Genomic DNA, 13239 nt, shown 5'->3' with positions numbered 1-13239 from the left:
TGCAGGCTCTCCAGCCAATGAGAACTAAGTGCCGCACAAAACACCACCTCAGGTCTGCTGGTCTCGTAAGCACGACTACGGGAAAGATCTCATGTGGCCACGTGAGGCTGCTCCAGGAAGTGGGTCAGTATAAAAGTGGACGACATCTTGTGACGAGTGTTAAGCAACGGCTCGAGCTTCTCACCGGCAGCGTTTATGCTGTGGTCGCGATGCTGTGCGAAAGAGATGCATGCTTAGATCATATGCAAAAGCAGAGCTACACTATCGTGATATGAGCTCGTGTTGCACCAAGGCAACCAAGTCGTATTCATACAGCTATAAAATAACACACATGGAGTCGCATATCATCGCTTGGTAATAGAAGGTCGGCAGGTGAACTATGCCCAATGCGGCCTCCTCGATGATCTCAAGACTCTGGTATCCGTTCCCCAGAGAGCAAAAAGGATACTCGCTATTGCGGAGAGCCTTGCTACCTTACAGAGAAGTGTAGCGCTACGGGATACAAGCTTCCATTCTGGCTTCCGCACCGAGATATCGCCCTCTGCTCCCGCTTCCTCCACAGTGTCAGCTCAAACGTACACAGTTTCAATTTCCAGGCACGCCTCGCGCGAACAGTTCGTCCTGCAAGAGCCGCGTCTGCACATTAGCAGTAAACGTTTCCCTAGTCGCAGTCACACTGACCACTACGTCGAAACATCCGTTCTCGATCTGACGGCCTAGAAAGCATAACTGTTGTACGACTCCACGCTTGCGCTGGAAGCGACATGTGATGAAATCGGAGGTCGTGTCCATGTTGTGGTAGATGATATCGAGCTCTCTATCACTTTCGGTTGCAGTGTTTGGGTCGGGCCTCTGCTGCGTGCTCGTAGCATTTGCTTGATTTGAGATGGTGTATATCTCCGCTTTCCAAATCAACGAAGGTAGCAAAGCCGTGACAAGGCGATTCCCCGACAGTGTAGAGCTTCGAATGCCGTCTAGATGGTACGCCAGACAGCCAAGAGAGGTATGCCTTGCTGGGATCTTCCACAATGACGCCACTCTGCATCAGTTCGCAGATGGTCCCACGGCGAAATTGCAGCATCGGAAGATTGGTCCTTGTTGGCAATGGGAAAATGCGGTCCGGGTATCGACTATCTGTTTCGGTATATCAGTCTGTTTGTTGGTATGTCGAAAGGCGGAGGGTACTACCTGTCTATTTGGGTTTTGGTAGCAATGCAGCATGAGATGGGCTCAGGTGAGCTCCTACCGTAGCGTGTGCGTCTGGTCAGGCGGAGGGTACGGTTCCTCGAATTACAGATCGCTGGCCTGCTCCGCTAGGTTACAGCAAAGAGGCGTTCCCACCCTAAGCAAATATGCCATGTATCTCAAGCAGGTCTTTGCCAGTTCGTAATCCTCACGTTTAAACGAGAGCTTCAACTTCACGTCCGGGAGGCTGGCACTCGAATGTCTCTTTGTATATGCGGTCCTTTTGTGTTCGCCGCCACTCATTCTTCACATAAGCGAGTAGCCTCAGCGCGCCTGCTGGTGTCATACCTTCGATTCGTCGAGCCTGTCCTACAGACTCTGGTCGTGTATCACTGAGGACTTTCTTCTCCTCGAAGCTCAACCCGTGAATGGCTTGGTAGTTCAAGTCGCCGGGCAGGAGGAGGCTCTCGTCGCGTGCGAAAGCTGCAGCTGAAGCTTCTTGCTGTGTAATGTATGGTGCATATGTCCCTTCGACATCAAGTCGTGCTTGTATGCATTCAGAGTATTGCGCAATCTCTGGAATGAGTTCTACAAGCTTGCTCGTGGTAACGCCAGTGTGGCGCAGCAGATCGAACCCACTTCTCCTGACACTATCACTACGCACAGGAAAGCCATGTTCAATCCAGTCCGTAGAGCTTAACTTCTTCGCCTCCAGCAACGCACGCAGCTCTTCCATTTGCGTCTGCTCATCTGTATACGCGGTCCAGCGCTTATCGCCTACGACCCCAGCCTGTCGACCCTTGGCTGTAAGGCGGACGTCCGCATTGTCAGCTCGTGCAGACATGCGATACTCGCTGCGGCTAGTGAACATGCGATAAGGCTCGCTGACACCTTTTGTCACCAGATCATCGATCATGATGCCGATGTAGCCATCTGCGCGGGAGATCGTGAATGGTGCTCTACCAATGGCAGAGTTGCCAGCGTTGATCCCTGCTAGCACACCTTGCGCAGCTGCCTCTTCATAGCCAGTCGTGCCGTTAATTTGTCCAGCCAGAAACAGACCACTGATAGCCTTCGTCTCGAGTGTACGCCTGAGGCTTCGTGGATCGACATAGTCGTATTCAACGCCATAACCAGCTTGTAGCATTTTGGCGTTCTCAAGACCAACAATAGTCTTTAGCATAGCCTCCTGCGCCTCGACAGGCACGGTCATGCTGATCCCGTTCGGGTAGATCACATCGTTGTCAAAGCCCTCCGGTTCGAGCCAGATTAGATGCTGCTCTTTGTCCGCGAATCTGAGAACCTTGCTCTCTAGGGACGGGCAGTATCGAGGTCCCTTTACAGATTCACGAATGTGAATGCTCTTGTCGAGATTTGCTCGTATTACATCATGTGTTGCGGCGTTGGTATAGGTACTCCAGCAATTGAGCTGTTCCTTGACACTCACTCGATCGTTGAGGTATGAGAAGGGCATAGGGTTGTCGTCTCCAGGCTGGACTTGCAGCTTATCGAAATCAATGGTCTTCCTGTCTAGTCGTGGTGGTGTGCCTGTCTTGAGCCGACCAAGCTTGAAACCTGCATCTTTTAACGAAGCAGAAAGTCCGAAAGTCGCAGCCTCGCCCATGCGACCAGATGGAAAGACCTCGAGGCCAATATGTATCTCGCCACCAAGAAACGTGCCTGTGGTGATGACCACGTTGTCCGTCTCAACGACCTCGCCAGACTCCAGCCTGACACCTGTGATCTTGCCATGTCTACCGTCCAATCTAGATTCCGGCGACTGATCGAGAATGATATCCGCGACTTTGCCTTCCTTCACACTAAGCCCAGGATAGTCCATCATCTCATCTCGCATATGCTTCTTGTACAGTGCCCGATCGATCTGTGCCCGTGGTCCCCATACCGCTGGCCCCTTCTTCCGATTGAGAACCCTGAACTGTACTCCTGCTTTGTCCGTGATCCGACCAACTAGTCCATCCAATGCATCGATCTCCCGCAGCATCGTCCCCTTCCCAATCCCTCCAAAGGACGGGTTACAGCTGCATACTCCAAGATTATCGTACGAAGGCGTGACCAATGTCGTTCGAGCACCCGTCCGCGCTGCTGCTGCTGATGCCTCGCATCCTGCATGGCCGCCTCCTATCACGACTACATCGACATGTGGGCGTTGTCGAGTTCGTGGGAGATCGGCGATGGTCGCAAGGCCTTGTCGTCTTACGTGTGATGATCGCACACGAGGTGCATGGCCCCAGAGCATGCGTGCCCGGGCGGGGGACACCAGAGGCATGTTCACTGCTATGTATAGAGAACCCGGCACACATTAACAAGACGAATGCTATCCTGTTCGGATACTGGACCCTGGAGAATATCGTTTCGTTATAGAGTACTCCGTCTGGCTCGCCTCTTGCAAACCACCCTACTGAAGCCAAATGGGATGGACTAGGGTGTTCCGATGATTACTCTTATCAGGGGCTGTATGAAAGCTTGAATCTGAACGCTTCCCGCTAAGCCCAATATCACCCGAACATCTTCCTTCACATGCAAGGTGTCAAATAGTCCAAGTGTCGCGTGCGTCTTCGATAACCGCCTCTCTACTGGACATCAGCGAGGTCAGTTGTCGACAATGCAGAGCGAAGCATGGCACGCATGTTGCGAGTTGCGAACCTGTTAATATGGCTGGCCGGCATCATTTCCTTACCTCATGCAACGGCGGATAATAACAATGATACATCTGGAATCAGTGCGGCTGCACCGGCAGTCGCCACTGCGAATACGACAGATGCCTCCTTCATACAATCTGGCTTTGTACCAGCCGGCACACGCTCTTCGACATGTGTGAGCGGGACAGTGAATTATATCACCCATACCTTGCCACAGCAATGCCTTCCGACTGATCGATCATCTGCTACCACGAATGTATCCCTTCAAGCAGCCAACACCACAGGACTGGCAGCTGGCTTGCCTGTGACAATACCGTCCGTTAATGGTAGCTGGATTACTGAGAGGGACCAGCAGGCCACCCGTCTAAGCGAGGAAGGCTCGGCCGAGCCCACTGCGACAGTCTCAGCACCTACATCGTCAACACTATCGAGTGCCGAAAGCAGTCGCAGCAGTTCACCTGCTATAGAGGAAGGAAGTTCTGATGAAATCGATTCACTCCTCGACTCTGTCAGCTTCCTATCCTTTGAGGACTGGAAGAAGCAGAACCTTGCGAGGACTGGACAATCTCCAGAGAACGTAGGGAAGGAGAGGCAGTCTACCGGACAGCAAACCAGGCCAGGTAATGATCTCGACACACTTGGCGAAGAGAGTGAGATCGATCTGGATTTCTCCGGCTTCGGGACTGGCGGCTCAGCGAAGCAAGAGCATGACAGCAGCAGGACGATTTCAGAGTCTACAAAAGACAGCTCCTTAACAGATTCGCCGAATGATCCAACTCCTGCAACTTTACGATCCAGAGATGCAGGCAAGACGTGTAAAGAGCGCACCAATTACGCCTCCTTTGACTGTGCTGCCAACATACTCAAGAACAACAAAGAGTGCAAGCATGCGTCTTCCATATTGGTAGAGAACAAGGACAGCTATATGCTGAATAAGTGCTCGGCCAACAACAAATTTCTCATCGTCGAACTCTGTAACGATATCCACATCGACACCATTGTGCTTGCCAACTACGAGTTCTTCTCGAGCAGTTTCCGCCACTTCCGGATCTCTGTGTCAGACCGCTACCCTGTCAAAGAGGAGAAGTGGAAGCAACTTGGGACTTTCGAGGCGCGCAACACGCGCGAGGTGCAAGCCTTCTTGGTCGAGGAGCCACAGATATGGGCGCGATATCTTCGGATCGAGTTTCTGACCCACTATGGCAGCGAGTACTACTGTCCAATCAGCCTGCTTCGAGTGCACGGTAAGACCATGATGCAGGAATTTAGACAAGAAGAGGAGATGGCTCGTGGAGAACTTTCGGACGACGATACATCTTTCGAGACTGTGCGCAGCGAAATCTTGGAACTTCCTGTTTCAATACCAAGTGAGGAAGCGATCACGGCTAGAAGTGTGCTCGAGAACAAGACTCTGGACGTGGGAACCATGATCTCCCCGCCTGATATAACCGTGGTAGCAAACGAGCACAATGCAACCTCTCAGGGAGAGCACACTCCGACTACGAAAACGGTGCTGGATGATATCATCGCTGCGACTGACAGTGTTACGTGCGCAGCCTCAATGACCCTGGATAGCATCGTGCCTACCATTGAGCAGCATGTTGTTAGCGAAGACACCAGCGTAGCAGCTCTAGCTGAGAGTAGTACCACCGTGCCCGCTGTCCCGACTACATACGCGCAAGTCTCCAATACATCCAGCTCCGTTATAACGACGCAGACGTCGTCCACTATCGACAAAGCAATCGCCCCCAATGATTTCTCCTCACAGACGGCGCTTAACGAGAGCATTCCTACCGTCTTGCCTCCTCGTGCCGATGTCTCCGCCAGTGCCTCCACCGATACCAGCGCATCTAGCCAAACAGATGTAACCATCTCTAGCACTCTGGCGGCTGCTTCAGGTGATGGTAATAATACAACCACGAACAGCACACGCAGTGTAGCATCCAGCACTTCCGCTACCTCTCAGGCACCAGCACAACCATCTTCACAAGAATCATTCTTCAAGTCCATTTCCAAGCGACTACAACAGCTCGAGAGCAACAGCACCCTCAGCCTGCAGTACATCGAAGAGCAGTCCCGCATCCTCCGCGAAGCCTTTAACAAAGTCGAGAAGCGCCAGGTCACAGCCACGTCGACTTTCCTCACCACTCTGAACAGCACAGTCATGACCGAGCTGCAAGGCTTCCGACAGGCGTACGACCAGCTATGGCAAAGCACCGTCATCGAGCTCGAAGGCCAGCGAGCGCAATATCAGCGCGAGATGCTCGCGTTGAGCACGCGTTTGACACTGGTGGCAGACGAGCTGGTGTGGCAAAAGCGAATGGGTATCGTGCAGTCCACTCTCCTGCTACTTTGCCTGGGTCTCGTGCTCTTCGCGAGACAAGGCAACGGAGTGGTGGACATGACGCTAGCACAATCACTCGTGAACCGCTCGCAAGCAGCTCTGAAGGTAGGCTGGGAGAGCGACCCGGCTAGTCCTTCTTCACCAGCGAGCAGGAGTCCGGTATCGGTGTTGCGACGCAGGATCTGGCGTAGTAGCACTGAGCCTGTTAGCAATGTGGCTAGTGAGGATGATAGTAGGCCGCAGACTAGAGACGGTGATGCTGGGCTGGATATTGAGGTTGAGCCACCTACACCTCCACGAGAGAACCGGGTGGTCGATGGGACGTTCGAGGGCTCTGGGGATGAAGATTCGGATGTCGAGAACCAGCCTGCACGGTCTCACAGCAGTCCAGCTGTGCCTGTAAAGTTGTATGGTGACGCTGGTAATGGTGTGCGTAGTAGACCTGGGAGCCCATTGCGGTATTCATGATAGCGTTCTATAGACATACAAGTACACTATACTACACTCTCTTCCCCTTACTCGATTACTATAACCCTTGTACCAGTCGAAATAGCCTTATCAATGCTCCTTCGAATCTCCACTGATAGAGTGTGCCTTGCGGAAGGAGACTCTCGTCTGTATCCTACATCGCTAGAATCTACCACATCACCCATCTTCGCCAAACGGGTAATTGAACTTCAAGAGGCCATTCAACCCACCAACCCAATGGTCCTCGCCGTCTGCTGCGCCGCCCGACCGTACAATGCTCGGCACACCGCCCATCCAGTCCCTTGCACCAGGCGCACCAGGCGTCCTGACCTCCTCACCCACGACTCTGACTTCCATGCCCGCCTTCAGACCCTCCTTCCGCCTAACACCGTCGACAGAGACCTCTATCTCCTTGCCGCGGTTCTCGGCCTCGATGCGTAAGGTCACAGGCGTATTGGCCGGTAGCACAACAGGTCTGAATGAAAGACTGCGAGGGCAGATTGGCGTGAGGAGAAGACTCGAGACGAGCGGATGCACAATACAGCCTCCACTCGAAAGACTGTATGCTGTCGAGCCAGTAGGTGTGCTAACCAGGAAGCCATCGGCTATTGCTGTCGTTAAGATACGCTGGTGGGGCGGAGTGCCGATGAGGATGGTGATATGCGCTAGATGTGGTAGTGCTCCACGATGAAGCAGGACTTCGTTCAGGGCGAAGATATCCTCGCATTTATTGTTCGCATGCGCGAATGGTGGTTCATGAGGTAGGCGATTGCCGTCAGAGTCGAAGATGCCAATGCGAAGACGATTACGCATTAGCACGCGAGAGCTTCGTGACGCTCCCATACTTTTGCCTTTGATGTTCGCCCAGGCTGAGGCATCTGTGGTGACCCGTGGTCCGCTGCCGCCGTCTGTCACCTCGTTGCCGATACGCTCCGGTAGTGGCGATGGGTGGCCTGAGACGTAGACTTCACGAAATGCTCGTTTGTAGTCTTTAAACTTCCATTCACCGAGAAAGCCTAGAGTGCCCATGCTAAAGGAGAGCATGGGCGGAACACTAGTTGCAGTGGCGAAAAGGGAGGCAGCATGGAGGATTGTGCCATCGCCGCCAAGCGTGGTAGTCAGATCGGCCTTTTCGTGATATGGCACGTTACTATCGTCTTCGCTGACGGTGTAGATCGGGAAGTCGAAGATCTTGTGCAGTTGTTTTGCGAGGTAAGGCTCAAAGATCAGATTCGTCTCCGGGTAGTCCCTTTTGATATGCGTGATGTATTCCAGCAATGCGCTATGGACCTGATCATCGTCATCCTTGCGGATGCACAGTATGTTTCGTGGCGGAGCGGGCCATTTCAAGGCCAGAAGGTCGTGATGGCTTGTCTCTGAAGTTCCATATCAGCATGTAGGTTCGTGATGCTTTTTACGAGGCGTCTGACGTGCCTCGATAGCCAGGAAAGGCGCGTGGTGGAAGCTCTGCGATGCTTCGAATCTCGTGTCTTCGCGACGTGATGGCAAAGCCTCTTCTGCATGATGCCTTCGCCGGCCATGTGACTCCTGCTACATAGTGTTTTTGTCCTACTGACGGACGGCTAGTCGTGCTCCGAAAGCATCTCCATACCGTGGTCATCGCCGGTCCATTCTCTACACCTCGCTCATAACATCGCCATTACCATCAATATGCATCAGTCTTTGTGCATAAAAGGACGCGCTTTTGTGTACTGATTACCCAATCAAATAGATTATCCGGGATGACGTGCGTGCTTGGGACAAAAGAGTCATCACCCTTTGAGCTGTTCCGAGTGAACCCGTCCACGTGCCATTTATTCGGTCTTATAGTACCAGGCAGCAACGTCTCGAGTCTCTCCCTCCGGCTCAACAGAAGCTGTAGGTATGCGCCTCTCATAGTCCACTCGCTACCATGGCATCTCAAGCCAACGGAAGCGTCCACCAGCGCAAGCCGACTCGTCCGGATCTGGATCGCGTCCCTAGTAATCTCGCAACAGAATGGCAGGCTTGGATGGGCAGTGGCCCGAAAGAAGTAGAGGAGACTCTAGGAGGACCTAAACATGGCCCCTGGCTACAAACTCTTCGTATCATCGGCTTCTTCCTCCACTTCATCACCTCATGCCTGTTCATCCACTTCACGCAGCTGCTCGGCAGCCCGCTGTACTTCATAGACAAAGACTGGTTCTACGCCTGGATGGCCATGACGAAGCAGTACTTTGGGCTCTTTGTGACGACGATGACGCAGTGGTGGAGTCCGACGGTGATCAGAATTAGTGGCGACAAGAGCATGAAGGGCTTGATCAAGCAGAGTGAGGATGGGCAGGTGAGGATGAACTTTGAGGAGCGCGCGGTGTTGATGGCCAATCATCAAATCTATACCGACTGGTTGTACCTGTGGTGGGTCAGCTATACCAATACGCCGCCCATGCACGGTCACATCTATATCATCCTCAAAGAGAGTCTGAAATGGGCGCCTATACTCGGGCCAGCCATGCAGTTCTATGGCTTCATCTTCATGGCCAGGAAATGGTCGAAGGACCAAGAGCGCATGCGATATCGCATACAGAAGCTTAGCACACGACACTCGGGTCCCACGTCAGGCACTCATGGAGGCGCACAGTTAGATCCAATGTGGCTCCTCATCTTTCCCGAAGGCACAAACACCAGCTCTAATACTCGTGCCGGGAGCACGAAGTACGCCGAGAAGAGCGGCATATCAGATATGCGACACCAGCTCCTCCCTCGCAGCACCGGCATGCAATTCTGCTTACAGGAGCTGAAAGGAACGGTCGAATACCTCTACGACTGCACAATAGGCTACGAAGGTATCCCGCCAGGCCTCTACGGCCAGGACGTCTTCACACTGCGATCCGTCTACTTTCAAGGACGGCCGCCAAAGAGCGTGAACTTGCACTGGCGAAGATACAAGATCTCGGATCTACCTATTACGGATCATGATGCGATGGCGGAGTGGGTCCTGGATCGATGGCGGGAAAAGGATGATATGCTGGAGCTGTTCTACAAGACTGGGAAATTCCCTGGTGATGTCGAGGCGGTACATATTGAAGGTGGACCGCAAGAGAAGGATTGGAAGACTGCATATATCAACACTGAGGTAAAGGCTCGTAGTCCTTTCGAGTTCTTGCAGATGTTTGCGCCTGTGGCGGCGGCGGGATTGGTTGGGTCGGTTTTAGTCCGGGCCATCGATATGGTCACTGGGCACAAGTGATGATCTATGGTCGCAAATATGGGGCTGGCGGCTTGTCCGAAACGAGAAGCACGACTTATGGCCGACAGATATATGATGGGAGGGCAGATTTTACGGTGGCGTTGGTCTGGTGTTGACTTATTTTCCTGCTAGACCGATACCCCTTTAGAGTGTTCATATATTCGATGCGCATACGCAGATCTGCCTCCACTACTGGCCACATCGTCTCTTCACAGCCTACTTCAATGCGACTATTGTTTGGGCACCTTTTGGCGCCCCCAATAATGAGCTGTTATGCCTGGGTAGGCTATCCCTCGACGCCCAATCTGCGCCGACAAACTTACACTGATGCATGATGGTGTTTGACAGCTACCATGCATATCAGCAACGGTTAACGGGTTCACACTTCCTCGTTCGAGTCGTTGAAACTACATTGCTTGGACATACCCTGTTGCGGTTTGGTATCTTCTCGGAATGCACTTCTCGCTCCATACATTCGACGGTCGATGCAACTACACCATGCCATCATCATGCGCTGTCATGATCATCAGTGCTCAACTTGGTGTCCCTCATCATCCTACACTTCCCATCCCTCGAAGATCAACATGTTCTATGCTAGACCTGCAAAGTCATGCGACGCACATGCAACCAGTGTGGTTGGTTTTCTTAATTCTCTCTCTTATCGCCACTGACTCGTTACACTTTCGACAACGACAAAGCTTACACGGTTGACTTCTGCCAACCTCAAGAGTTTGTTTGAGTGCTAAAACGATCGGATAAGTGAGCCTAAAGCTTGTCGCATGCCCCTCTTTGACCTCATCTGTCGTCCATTGTGCACATGGAGTCATGTTGGGCATGGATTTGTGGTCCGAGTCGCTGGCTTGCTGGTCGACACGGTCAATCTCACCATTTTGAACGAAAGCCTCCGCGATGGCGACTCATACAAGGTTTGTAGGATGCTTACGCTTCACCTGCTTTCGTTGCAATGATTCTGATATCGAGTCGTTGCACAAACGCCTTGAACATGACATGCTTACAGCCGCCGCAGTAGCCGCTAGGCCGCGCTACGGTGGTTGGAGGAGCATGACGGCCATGTCCCTGACAAAAAGATGACAGGTTATCCTTGCGACACGAATATTGAGTGAGGATCTTGTGCTTTCCAAGAGCCACTACTGCCATCTGGGGACATCCGTTTGTCCGTTCATCCACATATCAACAACAGTGCTCGTACCAGGCCGAGGCAATGAGGTATGCGATAAAGAGGAGTACGAGTGCGATAAAGTGGAAATCCTCGACATATCCACGGAGATGTAACAAGAATCGTGGTCGAAAAGATCGACAGCACTCCGTGGTAGCGGCGCCACCTTGCAGGCGTGAGTTGCCTGCCGCAGAACTGTACCTTTCAGCTGGGTCGATGCCGTCAGTAGCGTCAATTTGCATATAGTAAGAAATGTCTTAGAGTTATGCAGATAGGAAGGTCGATCCGCTCGGCGGGGAACGTAATACAGCCTCCGTACCATTGTTACCCTGCTGTCTGTCTGCGACAAGCCATATCACGGTCTAGACAAGCATGTCAGGGCAAGTGACTGTGAACCAAGGATACCGACATGTCTCACCCATCCCAAATAGCTGACCGAGACATTGTGGAAGTTCCATCTCGACTGTGGGTTTAGATTATGGATGATACCAAAGTTTCAAAGTATCATCTCCGACGGGTGGTAGGAGGGTCTCTGGTTGTGTCGAACATCTACTGAGACCAGTGCCATTTGAGTCGGTCTTGGCGTTGCCTTTGCGGTCCCTCCGTGGCCACGTCGGATCTCAAATCACATTGCTCGCCACGTTCGCAGAGGATGGCAGGAATCTCGCACACATCGTCGCGCTGTGCATGACGACCACCCGTCCCTCAGCCAGACCGCAGCAAGGCCATGAACAGCCGTCCAAGCTGATGGTTGCTGGGAGCACAATGTGGTCATAATCGCAGCTTTGCACGAGTTCGGCGACGATAAGTTCCTGCGTCTCGCTGCGTCGAGACGCAGTCAAGGCTCCTCGGTCTCATCGCATCGCATCTCGCGTGGCCGGTTATATGACCTCGGCCTTCCCTTTTGATCTCGCATGCAGATCGTAACAATACGCTACTGCTGGTACATTAATATGAGTGAAATGGGGTCTCATGATTCCTCGGCTCACGCCACCGTGAGCCAGAACTGCAGCATACATGATGTCGCCATCTTGCTGTTTCCAGAACGCGTCGTCGTGCACGAAGAGTGGTATGGACTCGAGTCTTGTGCCAGTAGACACTCTCATCAACCGTGATTGGTCTCGTGAATGTGACCCGCGACATCACCTGTTAGCCTAGGAGTGATACGTATTTTCGTGCCACCGACTCCGCCAGGAACAAGCCAAGGTGACCAGCTTTTGTGCATCCCGGTGGAGAGACCGGTCTAGACGCTCCAAGCAGCGGTGCCAGCTCCGGTCCCGGCTCACGACGGCGATCGGCATGCTGTATTACGGCATGTAGATGTCGCGCTGTGCAACAACGCTATCATGCAATTATGACATTAGCAAAATATGGTAAGCCGCGTCTCAGTACGCCAACTGCAGGTCGAGCGGGTTGTATCGTAGGTCAGTGGATCTGCTCAAAATCAGTAGTAGACACGCTCGATCCTGGGTACATGTGAATATCGATCGGCAAGTGCCGAGACGGCCGCAGCTTCCGTTCAATGGTGATCTGCAGGTGCTCGACGGAGTGTGCATTGATGCACCTCCGCTCATGGCAAAAGATAGCGATTGGGTAGGGTGCCGGTCTGACCGAGCAGAGCAGGACTTGCGAAAGATAGGAGCAGCCCAGCTGCTCGCATCGTGTATGGGTGATTAGGTGGCAGTTGAAGGCTACGCCAGCGACACATTGCCGCGCGGTGTCTAGCCCGGCGAAAGTCTGCTTGGCCTGACACACTAGAACGACTTCTGTGTGTGCGCGAGTTGTGTGGCGCGTAGTGGATAGTTTGTGGCTACAGTAGAATTGAGCCCCTAGACTGGACTGACGCCGCTAGCCGCAGACTCGCGCAACAGCACTGCGCGTATCGTGGCGGAAGCTTATGTGGCTGGACGTGAGAGTGTACCTGGCCTCTGGGAACAAGGGAAAAGCTGAGTCGGCACCCTAGCTATACTAGTCAGGACGCTTGGGCATAGTCCGTGACAGGCTACCTTGAATGCATGAAGACGGGGCCATGCGCTTGGCTCCATTGATGTCCAGCAGCGTCACGCTAGGAGAAAGAGGCCGTGGTGGACTGTTGGTCGTAGTGGTGCGCTTACTGAAGGTGTTTGTAGACCACACATCGTCATCCACGTCTTCATCAAAGGATGTCACCACATCC

At 53.0% G+C, this 13239-nt stretch overlaps 4 protein-coding genes across 4 annotated transcripts; 2 read left to right on the top strand and 2 right to left on the bottom strand.

Moving 5' to 3' along the window:
* Nucleotides 1-1399: 1399 nt before the first annotated feature.
* MTO1 (Mitochondrial Translation Optimization) lies at nt 1400-3472 on the bottom strand (the record flags this gene model as incomplete). Its single annotated transcript, XM_064839096.1, has 1 exon — nt 1400-3472. The coding sequence occupies one exon, from the start codon at nt 3470-3472 to the stop codon at nt 1400-1402; it is 2073 nt and encodes a 690-aa protein (XP_064693344.1).
* A 350-nt stretch (nt 3473-3822) lies between these two features.
* On the top strand, nt 3823-6657 carry LTS14_006399 (uncharacterized protein; the record flags this gene model as incomplete). Its single annotated transcript, XM_064839095.1, has 1 exon — nt 3823-6657. The coding sequence occupies one exon, from the start codon at nt 3823-3825 to the stop codon at nt 6655-6657; it is 2835 nt and encodes a 944-aa protein (XP_064693343.1).
* Nucleotides 6658-6834: 177 nt separating this feature from the next.
* POS5 (NADH kinase pos5) lies at nt 6835-8278 on the bottom strand (the record flags this gene model as incomplete). The annotated part of the gene is made up of 3 exons (XM_064839094.1): nt 6835-8033; nt 8088-8205; nt 8270-8278. The coding sequence occupies 3 exons, from the start codon at nt 8276-8278 to the stop codon at nt 6835-6837; spliced, it is 1326 nt and encodes a 441-aa protein (XP_064693342.1).
* Nucleotides 8279-8569: 291 nt separating this feature from the next.
* On the top strand, nt 8570-9886 carry LTS14_006397 (uncharacterized protein; the record flags this gene model as incomplete). Its single annotated transcript, XM_064839093.1, has 1 exon — nt 8570-9886. The coding sequence occupies one exon, from the start codon at nt 8570-8572 to the stop codon at nt 9884-9886; it is 1317 nt and encodes a 438-aa protein (XP_064693341.1).
* Nucleotides 9887-13239: the final 3353 nt, after the last annotated feature.

Source organism: Recurvomyces mirabilis (genome assembly GCF_035927965.1).
Source record: "Recurvomyces mirabilis strain CCFEE 5264 chromosome Unknown scaffold_16, whole genome shotgun sequence".
NCBI classification, from domain to species: domain Eukaryota; kingdom Fungi; phylum Ascomycota; class Dothideomycetes; order Mycosphaerellales; family Teratosphaeriaceae; genus Recurvomyces; species Recurvomyces mirabilis.
This window is presented reverse-complemented; position numbering and strand designations above follow the sequence as displayed.